Raw genomic sequence first — 22,981 nt, 5'->3', positions numbered from 1 at the left:
ACTGAGTATCTACTTTTTTATTTTGAAACATTACACAATTGATTTCATTTTCTGCAAGTCTGCAAGTTCCAGCCTTCTGCTTGAACAGAAAGTTCCTTACTGATATTATTTTTTCTGTTGTCATGACCACACATGTTTTTGCACCCTCACTTTGTTTCTCAACAATGTAAAAAACCCCAATCAAACAGGTTTTTCTTTTTCTTTTATGTTCATTAAATTTTTTTCCTCTTTCATTGTAAAGGGATTTTATAAGCAAGGGCTTCTGTGTTGGGGTTTTCTGAGGGAGTGGTTGCCAAAGATTTTTGTCCACCTAGAATACAAAAAGTGTGATACAGTCTTTGAATAGAAATAAATTCTGAAGAAGATGGTTACAATATCAAAAGAGAACTAAAAAAAAGTGTATTTAGTATCTATAAACTAAAGTCCCTCATTGGACATAAGGGGGGATGCCACATGAAAAGGGGATGTTTCCCTGACCTTTAATGGGGAGATGTACTTGATCCTTATTTTGATTTAATTCGGCCCCAGTGCCCCAGGAAATTTGAGAACCTTGTGCCCAAGCAGTCTGTCAGCATCCTGTTAGGGGGACTCTTCAGAGAGCAGTTCTGCTGGGTTGGAGGGTAATTTAACAGACTTAGAGAAATACACCAAAACAGCATATGGGACACTCCTCAGTGGGTTTTCCTCTTTGCCTGAGTATGTTATTCACTGCTGCCTGTGAAGGACTCACACTAACAGTGTGGGGAATAACATTCCTTATTAATGTAAAATTGTCACAGATCAGTGGTAGTATCTGACTGCAAAAACATATTCAAAGTAATACACAGACAAGCTCTAATCCTCAGCAAAAGTATTCAGTGTGCATAGAGTATGATTCTTATCCTACAGGGGAGAAGACAGTTTCAGCCCATCAACTGATCTGAGCAGTTATGGCGGAGTCTTCCTTAACCTTGCTCCCATTCTCTACCTACTTTTATACTCTTTTTTTGTATTTTCCCCTCATTCTTCACTTACTTTTATAGTATTTCTTTGTGTTTAGGTGCTTGAGTGACTCTAGTCATGCATACATTTGTTACAGATTGGTGTAAAATTATCTTGCTTTGCTTTTAAAGATACAGCCAGAAAGAATATTGAGCACATGCCCAGTGAGGTGTAGTTGTACCTTGGAGATGGATAACTTTGGGATGGTTAACATTACAATTAGGCTTTAATGAACCATGTTCATCTGAGGAGAGTGATTTCCTTGCAGCTGTTGGCTCAGCAGCAGGACACCTTCCTCTATATCCCCTAGTTAATAGGTATTTTGTGGTTTATTAGCTGAAGAGTACCACTGAGTTCCCCTCCCTGCAAGGATTTCAACAGTGACTGGCCCCAGTGATTCCACTCCACCCTCCATTCCTTCCCACTTAGCAGGAGCTGGGAGTTGCAGGTCACATGTGTAGGGAATCATCACCGTTTTGAGCATGACAACTGTATCCCATCCTGGGAGAAACAACTATATTTTACCCTATAATTTCCATAACTTTATAACTTCTGTTAGGATGAAAATATAACTTCTCAGTTTCTTCTAATTTTAATCCCTAGCCAGCTTTCCACAGGGGAGATTTCACATGGTTCTTAGCTATCAGCAATAGTGCTATTAAAAATAAGTTAAAAACCTCTTTCTCACTCCTCTGGTTTTCCGGTTGTATTAATAGGAGTATCAATCAGTGAGATAATTAGAAATGTGACACTGAATGTTCTTACTCTGTGTATTGCTTTTTTGCCCCTTCTTACCAGCAGAAGTGAGTCAGTCAGACAAAAGTTTTTTGAGCAGGTCAAGGTGTTTCAAACCACTGGTACCATTGAAAGTAGTTCTGCCATTTGCCTTCAATATGTTTCTGCTTTCTCATCACCTTCAGCCACTGTGGAGAGTACTGTGTCTGGGAAAGGCACCAAAACCAGGAATTGATCTTGGATAAAATCAATGTCTTTGCTTTTCTTTCAGTGTCATCTTGGAGCAGATTAGGAAATAAATGCAAGATGAAAGGACAGGACTGCCTCTTTTGGTCACTAATGTCAAGTATTGGTGAAAGCAGGAATCCAGTTGAATGATACTTGTTTATTTTGACTACTTTGTGGTCAGTAGTTGCTACCTTGCTCAGTAGTTGACATATTTTATTAACTTTGCCAAGGGTGCCGTTTAAATATCATTCTTCTAATTACAAAGTATAACTTAGGGAACAAATTATACTATAACAAGAAAGTACATTTTGATCTTCCTTTGTTTTCATCAAGGCATCTTCTGAAAACCAAGGACACTTGACATTCTTTTAATGATTTTAGAGTGGTGGTGGAAATTGCTAAATAAATCCAGCTATTACACATGGGCTTGCCATCTCTTGTCTTCCATGTGCTTACAGATGAAGCAGTATTTAGATTCATTGAAGTGACCTCCTGTTATTTGGAGAGCAAGTAATTTGCTAGTTGACTCACTTAAAGGAAATTTAGCAATTGAGATGACAATTGTGGATGTTACTATTCTGTTGGGTACAGAGCTACTTCAGACCATAGTTTTTAGCATTCCAAATACAGCTGAATTTCTTCTTGAAAGAAAAGAAAAAGATATTATCCTGCTTACAAATGTGTAGGTCATAAATGGTATGATTTTGTTTTTGACAGCCAAGTTCTGACATTGTGTCTCTTAAGCTTTATTTTCCTGTGTGCTTTTTAAAACAAAGCAGATATGTTAAAAATGGTGAAAATGTAATTTCAATTTTGTCCATTGCCCTCTGTTATTTTTCTGTTTGACCCAGAGAACAGTTGCACAACTTGATCTTGGTGAGGATATGCTCATTTCTGCAATACTTGGGTTTCCTCAGAGATTAACCTCTGATTTCTGGATTGCTAGCCCAAAATTTACTGTGCGTTGGTGCAAGCTTTTAATCAATGTGACATAATTTTATTTTCTTAAAACATTTATCTTTCAAACTCCTTTTTCAATTCAGAGTCCCAGTGTGAGAGCAGGAGGTGAGTGCAAAATCCAATGGCATGTATTCTGAAATACTTTGAATGTTATACTTTGTAATTTAAGACTTTCTGACCTTCATCCTTTCTGAGTACTTTTCTTGCCTCAGGTGTCTAAAATTCACAGGTATTATGCATCAACATTTAGAACATCACATGGAGCAAAGATTTACAATCTGGATCCTCCTTACAGAGGAAACAAAGTGGCAGGGAGGGAAACCACTGAAATTGCTCCCACATGTTAAAACCTCAGAAAGACAAATGTATGGGAAGGTCAAAACCTTTTCTTAAACTGGAGACCACAAACCTCTTGTTCATTACAGTGAATGAGGAGATGATAGTGAAACTTGGAGAAAAACAGATTTATGTAGAGGACTTGCTTCTGGGATAGTAGAACATCTTTGTGCAGAGCAATCAGGCACACTTTATGCATCAAAGGCTATTAAATATATGTGATGGAATGTTGACTATGAATGTTGCAGATGGGGCAGACTGGAAGTTTTGGAGAGGGGTAATAGAATTGTACAGGCACCCTCTAATGAGTAGCTGGTGGACTGTGTTGGTTTTGTGTGGCCTAGTTTTGGTAGTGGGGAGCCATAGAGGGATGAAGATATGTTGCCAGGGTTCCCAATGCTTTGGAACACCCTGCCTGGAGAGGAAAGGGTTCTTGCTCCCAAAGATGAGGTCAGTCTGAGGTCATTTGGCCACTCTTAGAAGTCCCTGTGCTGGCCTTATGTTGACAGAGAATGGGGCTTGGGCATCTTCAGGGAGATAGTGGGATGATGATAAAGCAGGTCTTGCCCACGTGCTGAGGGAGCAGCTGGCCACTAGTGCTGGGATTAGAAAGGAATTTTCCCTCTGGACAGATTGGCACTGGTCCTCAGGGGTTTTTGCCTTCTTTTGCAGCATTGAGCATAACTACTGGTCAGGCCTCCTCCAATCCCTTTTGGCTAGGTTGCTGCCTGCTGCTCATGCACCAGGAGGGTGATCTGTCATGATATGGAGCTGTGGGAAGGAATGGTTTTTGGTTTTTATCCCCTCAAGGTGAGCTAGCAAGGGTTTCCAGGTTTTTTTGCCCTCCTCTGTTGCACTGAGCACATGCACTTGCCATTTTGACCAGGTGCTGGCAACTTATGCTTCATGCCTCACATCCCTGCACAAGGGGGCAAGTTTGGAGTGATGATATGACTTGATGTCATCATGTCTACATATATATGACTACTTCATAAATGGTGACTACATTTAAGAACTATATGTGATAGACAAGCCAGTATCTAAAAACCAGATGAGTTGCTGATCTGAACCAGACTAAGGCAGTTTGGTGGTCTGTCACAGATGGCATCCAGAAGTATAGGATGATAAACTTATTTTTGGAGACAGGGAAAGGAAGGGAATGGAAAAGAAGGCTCAAGGAAAGTACTGAAGAAAGGTGCTTCTGCAGATTCTCACTCACCTTGTGCACTTTATTCAAGTCTGTGTCAATCAGACTGGGGTATCTGGGCATCCTATGTCAGCAATTGCTCATGGAGTGATATAGGAAACGACACAAACATTTGATTTTTGTTCTGCATCGTTTCTTCCAGATGAACAAAATAGTCTCTCTGTTGAGGACTATATCCAGTGCTGATAGCTCAAAGTGCAGCTGCAATGCAAGATTCAGGTTGTGCCCTGGGAGAAAGAAAAAGTTGGGAGCTCCAGTCTATAAGCTATGAGCTGGCTCTAATGCTTTGCCTAGAATCCTGTGGTTCTGGCCATGGAGAGAGGTATCCTGTCACCCAGAGACTCTCCAAGAGCCAATGAAGATTAGAAGTCTGCAGAATAAATATCTATATTGGAATGGGCTCACAGACTGTAAGGGGTATATGTTATGTCCTGGTCACTCAAACCTAGGGCTAAACCAAGGTTCTTTTGCTCTGGGTAGACACAAAGGAAAAATTCCAACCAGATATTCTCAAGAGGTAAAAATACACAGAAGTTTATGGGCAAACCATAGAAAGTTAAGGGACATTCGTAAAAGAATAAATACTACATAACACCACATCACAGCATAGACAGCCCAGTGAACATAGAAAATCTTGCAATCCAATTGCAAAGTTACACTCAGTAAGAAGAGAGAAGAAGAAAGGGAGGAAAACAGAGAGACAGGTAAGATAGAGGAACACAGGCATAGCTGCCAGCTCCTGGGTTCCAGTGATGTAGAACTCTAAGGTGAAGGTAAGGTTAAAGGACAACAGGCTTGCCTTGTGGTCAGACTTCTTTAGAAGCCTTGGTCCATCTGGACCCTCTTTTCAGGTGGGACTTAGGGTCTCTCAGCCACTCAGGGACTGGATTAGGCAAAACTGGACGACCTCCAGTGATACTGTGGGGCTGAGGGATATGAGGGGCAGGGGACTGCCTCACAAAGACAAGGTCTGACTCATCCCCAACTGTGATACATAAATAGATGAGACCCACCAGCAGAGAGAGAGTGAATCTGAGTGAACCTAAGGTTTATTCAGGGGCATCAATATATATATCTTTGCTCCTAAGAGCTTTTTTTTGGTTACAGCTTACAGACATGATCACAATCCTACAATAAATCTGTCCTCTTGACATTTTCAGTTGTTCTCTCCAAAGCCATGGAAAAGGAATGTGAAGAGTGTGTGTCTATGTGTGTTCTTTAACTCATTCCTTACACCAACACCTGTTAATCCAACATGCAACCACATATTTCAAGCTCCCAAGCTGTTTCAAAACAGATTGCCTTTTCCAGTCTCAGACAGTATAAAAGCTCAAGGATTTCTTTGTTTAGGATCCCTTCTGAGAGACACCTGCCTTAGGCTTTTATTGTGTTGCTACACCATGATTAAATTATTAGTTTTACTAAATTAGTAGACATCTGGGACTTTGCTATGGGAAACCAAGGGTTGAACAGGTGAGGAAAATTTGTCTGACAGTGTGAGTGTGGGGAATCAAGTCAGTTCACTGGAGCTGTTCACTGCTGCAAAGAGACTTCAGTTCCAGTAGTGATGGTCTGGGATGGTGGGAGCATGACTGGGTGGTCAGACAGGAAAGTTTTCTTAACATCTCAGTTATGCAGGAATGTACCTGGGTCTTGGTACAGGGGAAATATAACTAAAAAAGAGCAAGGGGTGCAATGTGAGAGAAATATAAACACACTTGATGACTGTACTTCAACTCCCCACTGAGATTCCTCAAACCTCCCTCCCTCCCTCCCTCCCTCCCTCCCTCCCTCCCTCCCTCCCTCCCTCCCTCCCTCCCTCCCTCCCTCCCTCCCTCCCTCCCTCCCTCCCTCCCTCCCTCCCTCCCTCCCTCCCTCCCTCCCTCCCTCCCTCTTCCTCACTGTGATGGCTGGAGATGGGAATTGAAGGCCCAAAAGGCCAAGTTAATGGGTTGAGATAAGATAAATTTACAGTAAACAGCAATGACATAAGAAAATGAGTAGTAACAACAACAATAACAAAAGGGTACAAAGGAGAGAGTGATTCACATGCAGAAATGCTCACCATGGAGCTTGTGACCTGACCACAGCCACACCATATCACCCTTCCCTTTGGCTCAGGACTGGCACCATCCAAAGAACCAGCATTACCGCACTGCTGCAGCTGCTACACTTGCTTCCTCAGGAGAAAGTCGCTTTCCCCCACCCCAGCAATGATGTGAGGTGGTATAGAATAACCTTCATGTCCTAGCCATGCCCCCTCCCACTGACTGCAAAACATTTACTCTGTCCTGGCTGCAAGCAGGACCGCTATGACTTTAGAAAATTGACCAGGATTTCCACAGTAAAAACTGCATCAAGTAGAATCTTCTAAGATTTTCACAGTGAGCAAATGCAGAAATGCTCTTTGCTTCTGAATCCTTTCCCTTGCTTACAAAAAACATTGTGTCTGGGCAATTCCCAGGCAGGGAATTGCTCAATTGTACCAGGAATATTCATAGTAATGCAGATTTAGTATCCCCTGTGTTTCTGTCCTGATCTTGCTGTATAGTTCACATTGCACCTTTGTTCTGCATGGCTGCGTTCTAGATGGAAGAGTTTTACTCTGTATGTGGCACCATCTGATGTCATTGGAAAGCACTGCCAATTGAAAACAGACCTGTGCATCCTGGAACTGGAAAATATTAATATTTTAGGGGTTAATGAGACCTGTTGAGCTGGGTGCTGTGAATCTGGGAGCTGAGCTGCCAAACACAGATCCTAGGTGAAGCACTCTTGTTGTAACAACCTGGAAGGTGGCACAAAATTAAGACCTGAAGGCTCTGGTGACCAGGGAGTGCCATCTCTCATCAAAGTGGAGGAACTACTCCAAGGCAAATAATAACACAGTTAAAAGATCCTTAGCAGGCCTATCTAATTGTTCACTTGATGCTACAATTAAGATATCAGTGCATATTATGAATTTGCCCAGTCTCCGCTGTGAAAGAGACACCTAGGACCCCAGAAGAGACTGGCTGGTGATCTCCCAGCCTACCCCTGCAAAGTGTCATCTCTGAGTTAAAGACAGACTAGCCTTGAGCTTTACATATTTGCTATAGCAATATTTTCTGGTTCTTGATGTAATGGATCCATTTGATACCAGCTCTATGGAGGATGCTGCCCCCTTTCCTTCATGCTATCAATTCAGGGCCCTTGCTCTGGCCAGCCTGGTGAGTTTCCTAGGCTGATACAGGCATGCAGTATCTTAAGGCTACCATCTGCTGGCTAATGGGAGCAAAATGAGCCAGTGATTTGTTAAGTCCCTCTGTTCACTGAAGTGAGTGCTAGAGTCACCTTAATCAGCAGATGGAGATTTAAGGGCAAGTAAGAAAGCTGCAGTGGATATGGGTATTAAATAATGCCAAATTTAAACTGACTGTTATAAGACTTGACAGAAGAATTAAATTTTATCAAAGCCTTTTCTGACTTCAAAAGATCCATTGCAGTTTAATTGACATTATCTTGCCAGGAACCTGTGAGTCTCAGTTCTGATCTTTTGCATCCTTTAATGGATTTTATTTGCTTGGTTGGTCTAGAAAACAGCATTTTCAAAGAAAGGAAAGAATTCACCAAGTTTCTATGTGCCCTTATACTCTCTTCCCTATGTGCCTATCAGTGTTGTTCCTCATGATTATTTTAGCTACAAAAAAAAAAAAAAAAAAGTCATGGATAGTAACTATTCTGCTTGGAAAATCCTGTCTTTTTCAACTGTAGTTTAATGTTGGGAGAATTCTGCAGAGTTGATTATGAATATTTAATTTATTTAGATGCAATAATCTTACTTTTTTATTACCATACTCATTAATGCAACAGGTGTTACTGCAAACAGTCTTTTCTCCTATTCTTGTGGGTAGCCCAAAATGATACAGTATTCCATATCTATCTGTTCCCAAAAATTGTTCCTGTCTCTTTGGGAGCCTGCAGCCAGAAAATGGCACCAGGATGGTCGTGGGGCTGTTGCTGTGGTCCCTTTCCAAGTCTGAGGTGGGGAGCAGAGAGCCATCTCCCTCTCCTGGCAGTGTTTGCTGAAGGCTCTGCTTTGGAATGGGTTGCTTTGGGCTGACAACAATAGCCACCCGGAAAATTTGCATTTCACAATCAAAAACTGTTTCAGAGTGAACTTTGCCAAATCTATGAGCAGCACAAAGCTTGAGCTGGTCCCTGCTGCCTGTGGGCTGCTTCTTCCCCCTGACACTCCCCAGCAAGGAGGAGCAGCCCCAATCCCAGTAGAGTGCAGTGGGTGGAAGTGGGAGATAATGGGCAGCAGAGCTGACTCCGTACACGCTGGAAATTTCCATCTCCCACTAGAACTGCTTCGTAAACTCTGCCTTCATGGGAGGTTCTTTTTGTCCATCATTTTTCCCCCTTTGTTTCCCAGACAGCACAGCCAATTTGGGTGCCATTTTCCCTTTGTATTTCAAGCCACACAGGAGTCTGTGGGGGTCGCCATCTTGGAAGAAAGGATTACTCCACCATTCAATTCCCTGAGTTTGTGAAATTTAATGATTTTGTATCTAGTGATAATTTACTGTTACTTTTTTCCTGTTGCTGTTTTGCTTGTCATTAAATGTATTTTTTCACTTACATCTACTCATATTTATTTCTTAATGGTGGAAATGGATGGATTGAAACTAAAGGGAGTAATTTTAGAGTGTTTACTACTTTAAATTTTCTTAAACCAAGACACCTATATATGCATAAAAATTCATATTATCATTAATCTTACTGTAACAATAATTTTTAATGCATTTTTTCTCTGTATTTTCTTTTTTCAGTTGCAAATGAGACAGGTGACAAACATCCACATCCGCTTTTACAATTTGCCCGTAAGTAGCCTTTTTCCTTCTAACTGATTGATTTCTATACTGACTGTAAAAATAAAAAAAATAATAATTCTTTTAATATCGTATTGTGTCTGCCCTGTATTATGTGTAATTTACAGTAGTAAACTGAGGAACCACAGTATTTGTTTGGAAAAGTCACCTACAGAAATTCACTCTTACTGAACAGAGTTGAGGCAAATTTAAAGTAATGGAGGGCATTTTGGCCTTACTATTATTTCAAGCATAAAATGTTATAAATATCTCAAAGCCACTGAAGTTCACTGAAGTTGTGCTTACGAAGAGCTTTGTGTCAAATCTTAGAAATAATATATGAAAAATATTATTAAACCTTACTGGTATCTCTTTTATCACTTTGCTTTGCGCAAAAACATCAAAAACTAAAACTATGGCTTGGGATTTGGAATAACTGACCCAAATTTGAATAAAAAGGAGGAGTATATTTGGTGATATAACACCAACTGACCATGGCTGTGACCGTATGAATTACTTGAAAAATAGGATAGAATATGTAGAAATCAGGATAAAAATAGGACATCCAAACCATAATACATGGAGTTTCATGGTGATTTGTGATCACTTAGCAGGGAAAAATTTTCCATTATGAAAAGGAGGTGAGCATTTGTCATCATCATGGGCAGTGCAGCTCAGAACATTAAAATAATTTACATTTACGGTGCAGTATTTTGAACAGTCACAGGATGGCATTCTGAGCCTCTATCTCAGCTGTAAGGTAATGTACCCATCTTCCACAGGGTACAATAAAGTGGGGGGGAAACATTTCTGCAAATGTTTATACTTATTCACAAGGATTTGAAATTAAAGTTGTTGAGAACTACACCTAGTGCAGGTAGCTTGGTGGGCAGCTGTAGTGCAAGCTGCACATTGTGCTGGGATGGCAGGAGCCAGTAGGAGCCCCAGGCAATAAGCCATGAACACCTGAACAACAGCAAAGAACTCTTGCAGAACAAAGGGCGTGGTGACTTGGCACTAGCCAGGTGACTGGCCATGAAGAGACATGTGGGAGCCTATGGCTCAGCAGAAAGACCTCAGACAATCGAGCACATGGACTGTAAAGGTATAAAAGCCCAGAGACTAGTTGGTTCAAGATCTGTCCTCCTCAACACCCAGCTCAAGCTGGCTTTTTCTGTCTGTACCAGACAGAAAGGATCTGGATGTCTGACACTGCTATGGGAAACCTGTGTCCAAGCAGGTAAGGAGGTCTTCTCTGACTATATGAGAGTGCTGTGTGTAGGGAGTCAAGCAGGGCAGCTTATCAGAGCTGGCTGCTGTGAAGGGGCTTTGGTCCCAGCAGCGAAAATCTCAGGTGGTGGGAGTGTGGCTGCTGGAGTGAATCCAGAATGGTCAGACAGGAAAGTTTCCTTGCAAACACTACGGGATGTTTTGTGGGTCTGGCAGAACTTGGTTCAGAGAGAAAAGGCTGAGTTGTTTATACTTAAGAAAAACTGAGAAAACCAAACACCATCAAGAAAACAACCCAACTACTTCTGGAAATTATTTGTGCCAGTAAAAACTCATGAGCCTTTTACAAGATTATGTGCAAAACTTTTCAAAATAGTGAGCTGTAAACAGTCTTTTAATGTACGATTCCTTCAAGAGTCTAACCTAAAGGTCTATTTGACATATTTGTGGGTTTCTTAAAGGATTTTCTTCATTCAAAACTAACAAATAAGCAATCAGTATAAAGATGAAACATTTTTGGTGAGCACACAAAACCTTAGCTGAAGTGGTTGTTCACTTTCATCTATTGCTACTTTGTGCACATGGAGCCCCTTCCAAAAGATAGATTTGGGGAGACCTGCTTGTAAAGGAACACTCATCTTCAAATATCTGGTATTTTTGTCTTAAATTTTGTGAATTCAGATTTAGATATAATTATCTGGGTATTTATTGTTGGGGTGTAAACTTATAACACTATGCCAAGACTGGGTTTTCAGAAGTGAACATCAGCAGAAGCAGCATATTTTTTGTATGAGACTTTCTGTGAACTATTACTTGCTAATAATAATTATATCTTATGTATAGTTTTTAAAAGCACATTTTTCTACATGTATATTAGGTAAGAGAATAATAAACATGCAAATAATATTTGAAGACTTCCTCCAGAATAAGAATTGTTGTAGTTGCTCTCAAGGAGATTTGATTAATTCTATTCCTAAATGGGGGCATCACCTGTGACCCAGTTTAGTAGCATAGTCACAGCAGGAGGAAGGATTTTCATTTTTCAAAATGATGTTATTTATATTAATTTGGGAAGCATTGTTTTATTTTCTTCTAGGGGAGGAGGCTAATGTGCAAAGAGTACTGCAATATGCAAAGAGATAAGAAAATGCTTTGAATTTCTGTTGTGGCTTTCAAGAGGTAAAGCTAGCGAATCTGCAGAGAATTTTGGCACTTACTGCACTGCAGTTAAAGTATAACATTATTGGTTGTTGCTCAACATGTGGATGACTTATTAGAAAATAGGGGTGAGAATGTTTGTACGCTGGATGCTATACATTTAGATATTGCCCTAGCAAAGAAGGGACAGCCTGCCCCTCAAACCTTCTAAACTTCAGCTCTCTCAAAATAAAGTTACAATATTTAATCTTTATTTTGTAAAGGGACTGTGAATGACAGACTGTCGTGTTCCACTGTGGGGAGCTGTGAGGTGTTCTTTTAAAAATATGTGGTCAGGGATGAAATTAATTCAAACGAGACAAACATTGCATCTGTAACTATAAAACTAAAGGAAAAAGGACTTGCCTAAACAAAAGAGGGCTAGAAAAGACGTGAAAGAAGGAAGGAAAATGGAAAAGGAGTGGAGGAGAGAGAGAAAGGGAGAGGAGACAGAGAGGGAAAGAGGAGAGCTTTGCCCCCTGTGAACTGGGAAGTGCAGTTAGTGTCCCTGCTCGGGGTGGTGCTCACTGCCTACCCTGCCCCGCCCTGCCCTGCCCTGTCCTATCCTGCCCCATCTCAGGATGGTGATCCCTGTCCTGCCCTGTCCTGCCCTGCCCTGTCCCTGCTCGGGGCGGTGTTTGCAGCCTGTCCTGCTCTGTCCTACCCTGCCCAGCCTTGCCCTGCCCTGCCCCGTCCTACTCTGCTCAGCCTTGCCCTGCCCTGCCCTGCCCTGCCCTGTCCCGGCTCGGGGCGGTGCTCGCTGCCCTGCCCTGCCCTGTCCTGTCCTTCTCTGTCCTACCCTACCCTGCCTCACCCTGCCCTGCCCTGCCCTGCCCTGCCCTGCCCTGCCCTGTCCCGGCTCGGAGCAGTGCTCGCTGCCTGGCCTGCCCTGTCCTTCCCCTTCCTGCACCACCCTGCCCTCCCCTGTTGCGGCTCGGGACGGTGCTCGCTGCCTGCTCTGCCCTGCCCTGTCCTGCCCTGTCCCAGCTCGGGGCGCTGCTCGCTGCCCGCCCTGCCCGGGATGCTCCGAACGAGCCCGCGGGGATCTCGGAGAGAGCGCGGGCAGCTGCCAGAGGGCTCGGAGCGGAGCTGCAGGACCCTGGACAGGGACACCGCGAGGATCCGGGGCCGGGCTGAAAGCAGGGAGCTCGGCAGGGACATGGGGCAAAAGGCAGGGCGGCGGTCAGGGACACGGGGAGGCAGGACAGGAGGGAGGGCGAGCAAGAGCCAGCGAGGGCAGGAGAGCCAAAGACAGCCTGGGACCAGGGTAAAGGAGGGAGCGAGCAAACCAATAAACACTGCTTGAACCCCAGCTAGTAGCAGTGAGCCCCTAGCCCCTCTCAAATTCTGCCCGTGGACAGGAGACCAGTCCAACCTTTCTTTGCCTTCTATTGGTGGAGAACTTTAATGACCTGTTTGGAGAAGCCCCTCTACAGTGTCTCCTACTGACTGCCTAATATGAGGTGTTGCCAGATGAAGCCTCAGAGATGAGGCTTCCCCCACTCCTGGTTGCCTCCTGCAAGCTGTATGTGTGCACTCGCTCCCTCCACATACCTCTGACAACCACAACAACCAGGGTTGAGGCAAACTAAATTGGCTGAATCAAAACTATATTGGCTCCTCACACAGACCCAGAAAGAATAGAGGCCATAATTAAACTCCCATGTCTGGTTGTGAAAAAGCAGGTGTGAGAATTTCTAGGAGCTGTGGGACTTTGTTGGCTGTGAATTCCTGCACTGGGAGAATTGATTAAGTCTCTGAGAAGACCAACAATGAAGAGTTAGAGCCTATTGCATGGTGCTCAATGAGAGCTTTTAAAGCTATCAAAGGACTTTTGGAACCTTTGGCATCTGCTTCAGCTCTCAGACTCCCTGATTAGATCAATCCCCTTTAGTCTGTAAGTACATTAACATGAAGTGTAGCCAGTGGACTTCACTATAAACCAGTTGTATATTACTCAGTTCAACTAGATCCAGTTGCAGTGGGATCACCAGCCTATACCAAATGAGTGGCAGAAAGAGCAACAGTATTGGAGAAGAGCTGCCTCCTTATCCTGAATCATTCTGAAATAATCCATATCCCAGGTAAGCTGGAAATAATGTTGACACATTATGCAACCCAAGCTTTATGGACGCAATGGGCACATAGATATGAACTAGTCCTCCTAATGGTCACTAACTTTATCTCAAAAAGCTGTAACACCTAGAATTCGGCAAGTGTAATAACTTTGCCTGATGATTTGAGGCTGCACCTTGAATCCTTGCTATAAGAAAGTCATTGAAGTTCTAGAACATGGCCAAAGAAGGGCTTCATTAGGCTGGTGAAGGATTTGAAGCACAAGCCTTATAAGCAGCAGCTGAGGGAGTTGGGGTTATTTAGCTGGAAGAAATGGAGGCTAAGAGGCTCCAGAGGCTTTATTAGTCTCTACAGCTACCTGAAAGAAGGCTGTACTGACATGGGGATTGATCTCTTTTTACCAGTAGTAAGTAACCAGATGAGAGAAAATGGCCTTAAGTTGTGCTAGTGAATAATTACATTAGATAGTAGGAAAAATTTCTTTACTGATAAGATAGTCAGGTACTAGAACAGGCTGCCCAGAAAAATTCTGGAATCACCATCCTGAGAAGTGGTCAAAAAACATGTAGATGTGGTACTCAAGGGCCTGGTTTAATGGTTTACGTGGCAATGCTTGATTAATGGCTGGACTTGATGGTCTTTCCCAGCCTTAAAGATTTTGTGATGGAGAGCATCACCGTTGTGAACAAGTGGTGTATTTCAGGTGAAACACAGATTGAGTTAACTGATGTTGTGTTAAGTACACAACAATGTTAAGTACATATGCTGTTGGCATATGAATGCAAAACACACAAGCTGAGAGCAAAATGAATCTGTTTATTGCAGAGTTAAGACAGTTACACACTTAGTGTGAGAATCTTTGTTCAGTCCTTCACACACAACCCGGCTGCAGGCCTGTGATAAATCCATCAGCCTGACAGTTTGTTAGTTTTCTCAAGGTTTGCAGGCTTCAAAGAAACAGGATGCCTTTCCTGTTCTCGGATAGCGTGTAATCTACTTTCTTATGTGATCCCAGGAATTTTTTGCAGTGTCAGGCTTGTTTCTTTCTCACATAACCCAGACCTAGTTGCTTTTGTGAATGTTTCATTCTACTACCTGCAAGGACAGTCATGGCCTGGGTGCACTGTGGTAAACCAGGGACAAGTAATAGAAGCAGAACCACTCCCAGCAAAGATAAGCATGCAGGGAGCAGAACTTCTAGTCTTGTGTCATGCAGCACACCTGAGAAGAGGGTCAGGAAGTTAACATCTATACAGACTTGCAGAATACTTTTGGGCTGTGTCACACATCAAGAATATAATGGAGAAAACAGGGATTTTTCACATTAGCAGGAAGAGACTATCTAATGGAGAGCAAATATGCAATTTACTATAATCAGTCAAGTTATCTCTAGAAACTGACCAGCCCACATCAGAAGTATTACAGAAACTGGAAGAGGGAATCCTGCAAAGGCTGCAGCCAGGCAGTCTCTAATGCAATGTAACATTGACTCTGGTGGTTGACCAGAGTGAATGGCTAAATTTGGGACACGAGAAGACTACTTATGAGAAGGGCTGCTCAACAGAAAAGCCAGTGGGAAAAGTGGGAGGAAACTCGAAATAATGATGGAATATAGTCAATTAGAGCAAAACCAATTCTGCCAAATAAAAATTTAATTACCATAACTAGATGAAAAACACACAGGATAATGACAGTGTAACCCACTTAGTTTGTCTTGGAAAGCCAGTGGATGTAATCTTTTTTGGGTTTCAGCAAAGCTTTTGATACTCTCTCTCACAGGATCCTTCTTGACAAAATGTCCAGTATACAACTGAATAATCAAGTTACACTCTGGATGAGAAACTGGCTCACAAGTCAGACACAAAGTGTTGTAGGGAATGCAGTAACATCTGACTAGTGACCTCTCTAATGGTGTTCTTCAGGGCTCAATCCTCAGCCCAATTTTCTTCATTAAGGACTTAGATGCAGGACTTGAGGGAATATTATGTAAGTTTGCTGATGCCCCTAAACTGACAGGAGTTGTTGACTCCCTTGAGGGCAGAGAGGCCCTGCAGAGAGCCCTTGGCAAATTTAAAGACTGAGCATGGTGTAAGGCCCCCAAAACTGGCTTGATAAGCCACTTAAATGGGCTTACTGTTTTTAAAATATTTGGAGTTAGATGTGTGGGAGATATACCAGCAAGATATTATCAAAAGGTCAAAACAGCAAAGAAACTTTACTGGCAACTTCAGAAAATCATAGAATTTCAGCAAAAGACTAAAGTAGCATTCAATCAACATAAAACATTTCACCAAGCAATAACTTAGCCCATTCAACTTAGCAAACTCCAAACCTATCTGATTTTATTTTATTAAAAACTCTGACAACAGGGAATTAGAAGAAGGAGAAGATAGAGAAAGAGTGAAAAAGATAGGGAAAATAGCAAATATAGAGCCAGTCCTGGTTCCAGAAGTGTTCCACTGAGAGAAATTCCAAGAGGAAGTAGGGTCAAGTCATGTGCATGCCTCAAATTGTGGGTTAAGTACCCCTTGGCTTTACTGGGCCCTTTCCTGAGGTGGGGCTTCTGGTCATCTGACTACACTGGGCTGAGATTTGGGCTCCAAGGGTGGGTTGTAGCACACTGCCTCCAGTGTGCCAGGGGTTGCCAGCCACTGTGGGGCTGGAATAAAGGTCCACAGGGATGGGGTGTGTGAAGCAGGGCCACCACCTCATCAAAGCAAGGCCCAACCTTCCTATTCCCTGGCATGTGCCTGAAATATTTTGAGTCTGCAATCCTTCCAGTCTCTCACACCAGGCAGCTCTGGTTGTGTGTATACATCAGAGAATGACAGTTTGGAGAGCAGTGCTGCAGAAAGTGACCTTGGACAATGGCCAGTTGATTATGAGTCAGCAGTGTGCTTTAGAGGAATGGAGGGCCAACTGTGTTGGGGTTTAATGGGTTTTAATGGGGTTTAATGGGGTTTAATGCAGTTTCCATTAAGCACAGCATTGCCATCCCTTCAAAGGAAAAGATTGTCCTGCTCTACTCTGCTCTGGTGAGACCTCAGTACTGTGTGTGGTTTTGGGGACTGCAATATAAAAAAGACATTAAGCTATCAGAGAGGTCCCCAAGAATGGTGAAAAGTCTGGAGAGAAAGCCTTAGGAAGAGGGACTGAGATCACTTGGCTTGTTTTCCCTGGAGAAGAGGAAACACAGGGGAGACCTCATTTCACTCTTCAACATCCTCATGAAGGAAGGGGAGGGGCAGGCAGTGATCTCTTCACTCTTGTGACCAGTGACAGGACTTGAGGAAATGGCATGAAGCTGAGTCCAGGGAGATTTAGGTTAGCTATCAGGAAAAGGTTTTTTACCCAGAGGAAAAAGTGTCAGATCGGTTCCCTAGGAAAGTAATCCAGCACCAAACCTCTCTGAGTTCCAGAAGTGTTTGATCAATACTCTGAGGCATGTGGTGTAATCCTTGGGACTGTCCTGTACAGGGCCAGGAGTTGGACTCAATGATCCTGATGGGTCCCTGCCAAATCAGGATGTTCTATGATTCTAAATGGCCCTACTGTTTTAGAGTGTTCCTATTTTGCTGTTAAAATCTTTGGTTAGGAAAATTGGATACACCATTCTTACATCAAATGAATAATGAATAACCAATCAGCTGGGCAATAACTAACTCTGGAGAATGCTTTTCTGTATTGATAATTATTTAAGCACTTGTGCACAAGTAATCTTGTACTCTGCCCTATGAAAAATCTCTTAGCATTAATTTTGCTCTGCTTGTTACTTGTAATAATGTTGTATATAAAAGTAGTGGTCAAATATCTTGAAAGGTTTTTCTTTTCCCTTTTAAAGTATTAGCAGGTGTGCTTAATAAAATAAAGTGAAGTCTGTTGAGGACTATACCTAGTGCAGGTAGCCTGGTGTGCAAGTTAAAGCTTGTGGCTGTGGGGTAATAGAGAGCCCCAGGCAACAAGACATGGCCATTTCCACAAAAAGGAGTGTGGAGACCTGGGCCATAGTCCAGTGAGGGGAGGATAGTCAGGGTAGCCAGTCACTCTTGCAGGAGCCAGTGAAGGACGAGAAGACCTCAGAATAAATATCAGCATTGAAATGGGTGCATAGACTGTAAGGATAAAAACCCCAGGGATTTCTATTTTGGGGCACCTTCCTAGAGGCTTCAGCTGTCATAATGTTGAGCACCATGGGAATCAGGTGTGCTATGGGAAACGTGGGGACAAGCTGGTGAGGGAAATCTCTGACTGTGTGATTGTGATGTAAGTAGTGAGTCAAGTGGGGTGCTGTCAATTCACTGGAGCTGTCCTCTGCAAAGGGGCTTCAGTTCCAGCAATGAAAGTCTTGGATGGTTGGAGTGTGAGTGGTTCCTGGATGGTTAGACAGAAAAGCTTCCTAAACAGTTGACGAAAGAACAGTCATAGCATTACAGGCCCTTGAATAATAATATTGTATAGATATTGCATTTATTTCTGCTGTTATTGTATAGTTATTACTTGGCTTTGGACTACCTGGTGTGAGAAGTTATATTTCTAGGTATTGTAGCACAGGGCTTGGCACAGAATCTCAAGGCTACCTGTAACTCTGGGTAAGCATAGTTCTTGTACATTAGGTAGCTGCTTCTATTTAAAACCAAAGAAGAGTATGGAGTTTTCCTGATTATCTGGAAAATTGTCTGAATATAACTAGGGAATGAGGAAAGTAGATGAGAATTATTAGTGATCTTCTCTCTTTGTAACATTTAGACTGTGTGAAAATAAGATATTTAAGACAATCAACAAAAAAAATAGTGCTGCTGGCTCCTGTCCACAGCAGCAGATATTACTGCTTCTGGCAGCATAGTTTTTTTGTGATTTATTCTCCTGAGGCATGGGATAACAGCTCTTCTGGTTGGTTTTGTCTTGTATATTTAGTGTGTATTGCATAAAAAGTAGTCCTTAATCCATGTAACAGGTCCACTGGATAATTGATCTGAAAGCTGGGAAAATATTAGAAAATTCTAGCTGTATAGTCCCTAATTAAAATCTGTTGCTGACTTCAGAGGTACCCCATTTTCCAGATTTTAAAAATATTTTGCATATTGCTATAAAGCTCTTGGAGGATGACTACTAGCAGTGCTGGTTTGTATTACTGTTTTGTAGTGTGGTAAGACTTGCTGCACCTCTGTTGTGGGAATTCTGAAATAATAATCAGCATTTCAGTACCTACCTGTTCTTATTTGGTCTGCTAGTTCAGTCATGTATAATTCTATAATGCTTGAAAATTAGAATATAAATTAGAATATTAGAGGTGTTCAGTACGGAAGTATTGCTGGGATTGCTGGGAGAAGTGCCTGATTTATTCAGAAACTCTTTGGAAATATTTAAAAATGTGAAACAGACACTTTACAAAATTTAAGTCATGTATTGTCTTCTGAGGCATGGTGGAAAACTGACTGAAGTATGCTACTTGCACTTTGTAGGTGGAACCAGACTTACAAATAAGGATGTATTCTCTGAATGACGTGCAAGAGCCACTTGATGGCACTTCTAAATAAATGTAAAAAACAAAGAAAATCCATAGAAATATTTTGGCATTTGAATGTCTACTGTGAAAAGCTGAAAATTTGTCAGAAAAGAAATATATTTTCTGGTACTAATCTTGTGGTCATAGTTTATCTATAATTTAACCACTACTAACTAGTCTAAAGAGTGTCAATGATGAGTATTTTATTGATTTGGTACTTTGATTTTTTGCCAGTTCTTTGGCTAAAGACCCACATCAACTCATACTAAGTTAAACCTTAAGTGTGATGTAGTGAGGATGTTTTTTACTGAGATGTGAAAGCCTCATGCTCTATAATAAAATATTTTTATGTGAAGTATTACAGTTTTTCCTTTGGAATGACCCTAATATTTGTGCTTATTTCCACTTCTGACTTTTTTTTTCAGGTTTTCAGGCTTATTTCCAAACTGTGGTCATGCAAAGGTAAATTGATAGCAGACCACCTTTGCTTTTCAGAATTCTGACACACTGGGCAATAAACCTATGAATTTATTTTCCTTCTCATTCTGTTTTTTCAGGGTCTAAATCACAAAACTGCTTGTGGAACTCAATTATGGGTGGGATCACCAGCAACCGCAAGGAAAGGCCAAAGCTGACCATTGTCAACGACCCCAGACCTCCTGCAGAAATTTTAGCAGAGGAACTGCCACCAGTGGACAGTCCTGAGGCATTGGTGAAAACATCTTTCAGGTCTGATTGATATGAGTTTACTTCATTTATCTTCGAGAAGATATCTTTTTAAGATTAAATCTGCAGTGTGGGTTTGATGACAGAAATTGATACCGAAAGATTCTGTAATGCTGCATATCTTTGTATTGAAAAAGAGTGCAAAATGAAATACATAAATAATATTGCCTGGATTTGCCTTTAATTTCTTACACTTCATTAGCCCCCCTAAAAGATTATTTACTAGGCAGAAACTGTGTAACTAGTCAAAATAATATGCAAAACCAGCTCATTATATGAAGATGTCTTTGAAGGTTGGTATTGTTTCATTTGAAGGTTGGTATTGTTTCATTGGGAAGTGGTGTAATGATGAATAATTGAACTTTAGGTCAGATCATGTGCTTCATTGATGCAAGGGTGAGTTAGAGCTTTTCCTATTGATGTAATGACTTGAGAATTTGAGCATTACTATATGATGGGGAAGACTCTGGCCAGGGACTTGCAAAAAAGTGATTTCTGCTGTTTGTAGAGTGATATAGCTATGTTTTTGAAGTGGGATATATATATTGCTGTGTTTTCCACTGTTTTATTTATTGCTGTGGATGTGCAGTTGCCATATGTTTCTTGGAAACATGTTTTCTGAAAATTGCCTCTCAAAGCAAGGTAAAATAGAGAAGCCATAGGGCATACAATGCATTTTTGACTGAACTGTGAAAAATAGTGTTATCCCAAAAAAAGCAAAGTGAGTGGCAGAATTTATGTTTTTTGATCTTATTTTTTGATTGTTGAAAATGCATGCTCTACTTTTCTTTTGTATTAAATATATCTGTGTTTAAAATAATGTTCCTTGTTTTAGATAAATTTCTCTTACTACAGTGATTTTGATTATACCTGAGTCTGTGAAGCTTATTTCACTCTTCATACAATTATTATTTTGAAGATACTTGATTGAGTCATTATATTAGGTAGTAATTTCAGGTGTTTGCTCATACTGCTTGATGTTTATGTTTAAAAGCATAATAACATAAAGTGAGTTTATGCCAGTCTATGTAAGTAACCCTGTAATTTCATAGTGGATTTTAATTTGTTAGTATTCATATTTAAATGATTCAGGACAAGGGTTTCAGAACCTGGATCCTCCTTTTATGATGAACTGTGGTATTTAATGAATGAAAACTTTGTATCTCTGATATTTAAGTCTATGATTTCAAGAGCTCTAAGTATTTGTCAGCTTTTACTTCTGATAACAATATATGGGCAGCAGCATTCATTACATTGCCATTGTGAAGATAATTTCAAACATTTAATGCAGCAAAATAGTGTCATTGCATGTTAAGTGGTATAGTATAATAAGGACTGATGTGTTGGAAAATGTAATTTAACAAAACAGCTTTGCTAATACTGGTTGAAAGGCTTTAAAAACATCACAGAATCTTTTTATTATGTCAACATAGATATTACTGTATAATGTGGCATTTTGGGGGGATTTATAGATGGAAGTACAAGCAAGTTGTTGTTACAAAATAAATAGCAAATGCCTAGTTTTCCAAGGAAACAAAACCTTGTGTATGCTGGAGAACACTGAACACACATCTCTTGTGTGCATGAAATATTAGAAGGAGAGTGGGGAAGCAAAGCATTTCCCTCTGTAAATGAATATCAGGTTCATGACCACCTGAGGAATGTGATTCTACTTAAGTCCATGGGACTTAGCAAAATGCATTGCAAGAATTGGCCAATGTAATTGCCAGCCAGCTGTCCATGATGTTCAAGAAATTTGGGCAGTGAAGTGGGACCCAGGTGAAAAAGAGATACATTGTACCCATCTCAGAAAAGGGTAGAAAGGAGAATCCTGGGAACTACCAGCCTCTCTATCTCATCTCTGTGCTTGGGAAAATCATGGAACAGATCCTCCTAGAAGCCATGCTAAAGCATGTGAAAAGGAGGTGAGTTGAGACAACCAGCACAGTTTCACCAAAGTAAAGTTTTGCCTGATTTAGAAACCTTAGTGACCTTATTTGACAGAATGATTTCATCAGTGAGCAAGGGAAGGGTCTAATCGGGGTTTAGGAAAAATCTATCTGGATTTATTTAAGGCCTCTGTTATGGTTTTCCACAACATCTTCTCTCTAAATTGGAGAGATGGATTTGCTGGGGAAGCTGTTCACTGGAGGAGGAATTGGTTTGACAGTCACATCCACAGGGTAATCAACAGCTTGGGGATCCAATACGAGCTCCTGAGGGAGGTGTCCATATGGAGGCCAGTGCTGCTTAATGTCTTAATGATCAGGGACTTATACAAAGGGATTGAGTGCACCCTCAGTGCTCTACAAGGTTCAAAAGCTCAAATGCCAGGTTCTGCACCTGGCTTGAGGCTACTCCCAGTACCATACCAGCTGGAGGGTGTAAAAATTGACAGCAGCCTTGCAGAGAAGGACTTGGGGAAGTTCTGTTGGATAACAATGATCAGAGGGATGGAACACCTCTCCTAAGAGGAAAGGTAAAAGAATTGGAGATGCTCAGCCTGGTGAAAAGAAGGCTCCAGAGACACTTCTTCGTCATCTTACAGTACTTAAAGGGGGCTTATAAGAAAGATAGGGACACACTTTTCACTAGGTCCTCTTGTTACAGGACAAGGGATAATGGTTTAAACTGAAGGGGTGTCAATTTAGATTAGCTAGAAGGAAGAAAATTGATATACTATACAAATGGTGAAACACTGGAACAGTTGCCTAGAGAGACAGTAGATGTCTCATCCCTAGAAACATTTAAGGTCAGGTTGGACTGAATTCTGAGCAACCTGATTTAATTGAAGATGTTCCTGGGGCTGGGCCAGATGACCTTTAAAAAATCTCTTTCAACTCACACTATTTTAAAAATAAATAAATAAAAATCTATAAAACCATAGAACATATGGTTTTAAGGTGGTGCCAATGGGAATAACAGCTATGAGCCTTACTTCACTGT

General features: G+C 41.4%; 1 protein-coding gene across 3 annotated transcripts in view; it reads left to right on the top strand.

Moving 5' to 3' along the window:
* PDE1C (phosphodiesterase 1C) overlaps positions 1 to 22,981 on the top strand; it is a 200,321-nt gene that overhangs the window by 12,374 nt on the left and 164,966 nt on the right. For all 3 annotated transcript variants that reach the window (XM_079301993.1, XM_079301992.1, XM_079301996.1), the window contains exons 2-3: positions 9,262 to 9,312; positions 19,867 to 20,038. In XM_079301993.1, coding sequence (XP_079158119.1) covers positions 9,262 to 9,312; positions 19,867 to 20,038 — 223 coding nt within the window. The remainder of the gene's footprint in view (positions 1 to 9,261; positions 9,313 to 19,866; positions 20,039 to 22,981) is intronic.

Source organism: Erithacus rubecula (genome assembly GCF_903797595.1).
Source record: "Erithacus rubecula genome assembly, chromosome: 3".
NCBI lineage: Eukaryota > Metazoa > Chordata > Aves > Passeriformes > Muscicapidae > Erithacus > Erithacus rubecula.
Note: the sequence above shows the minus strand (reverse complement) of the source record. Positions and strands in the feature narration are given on the sequence as shown.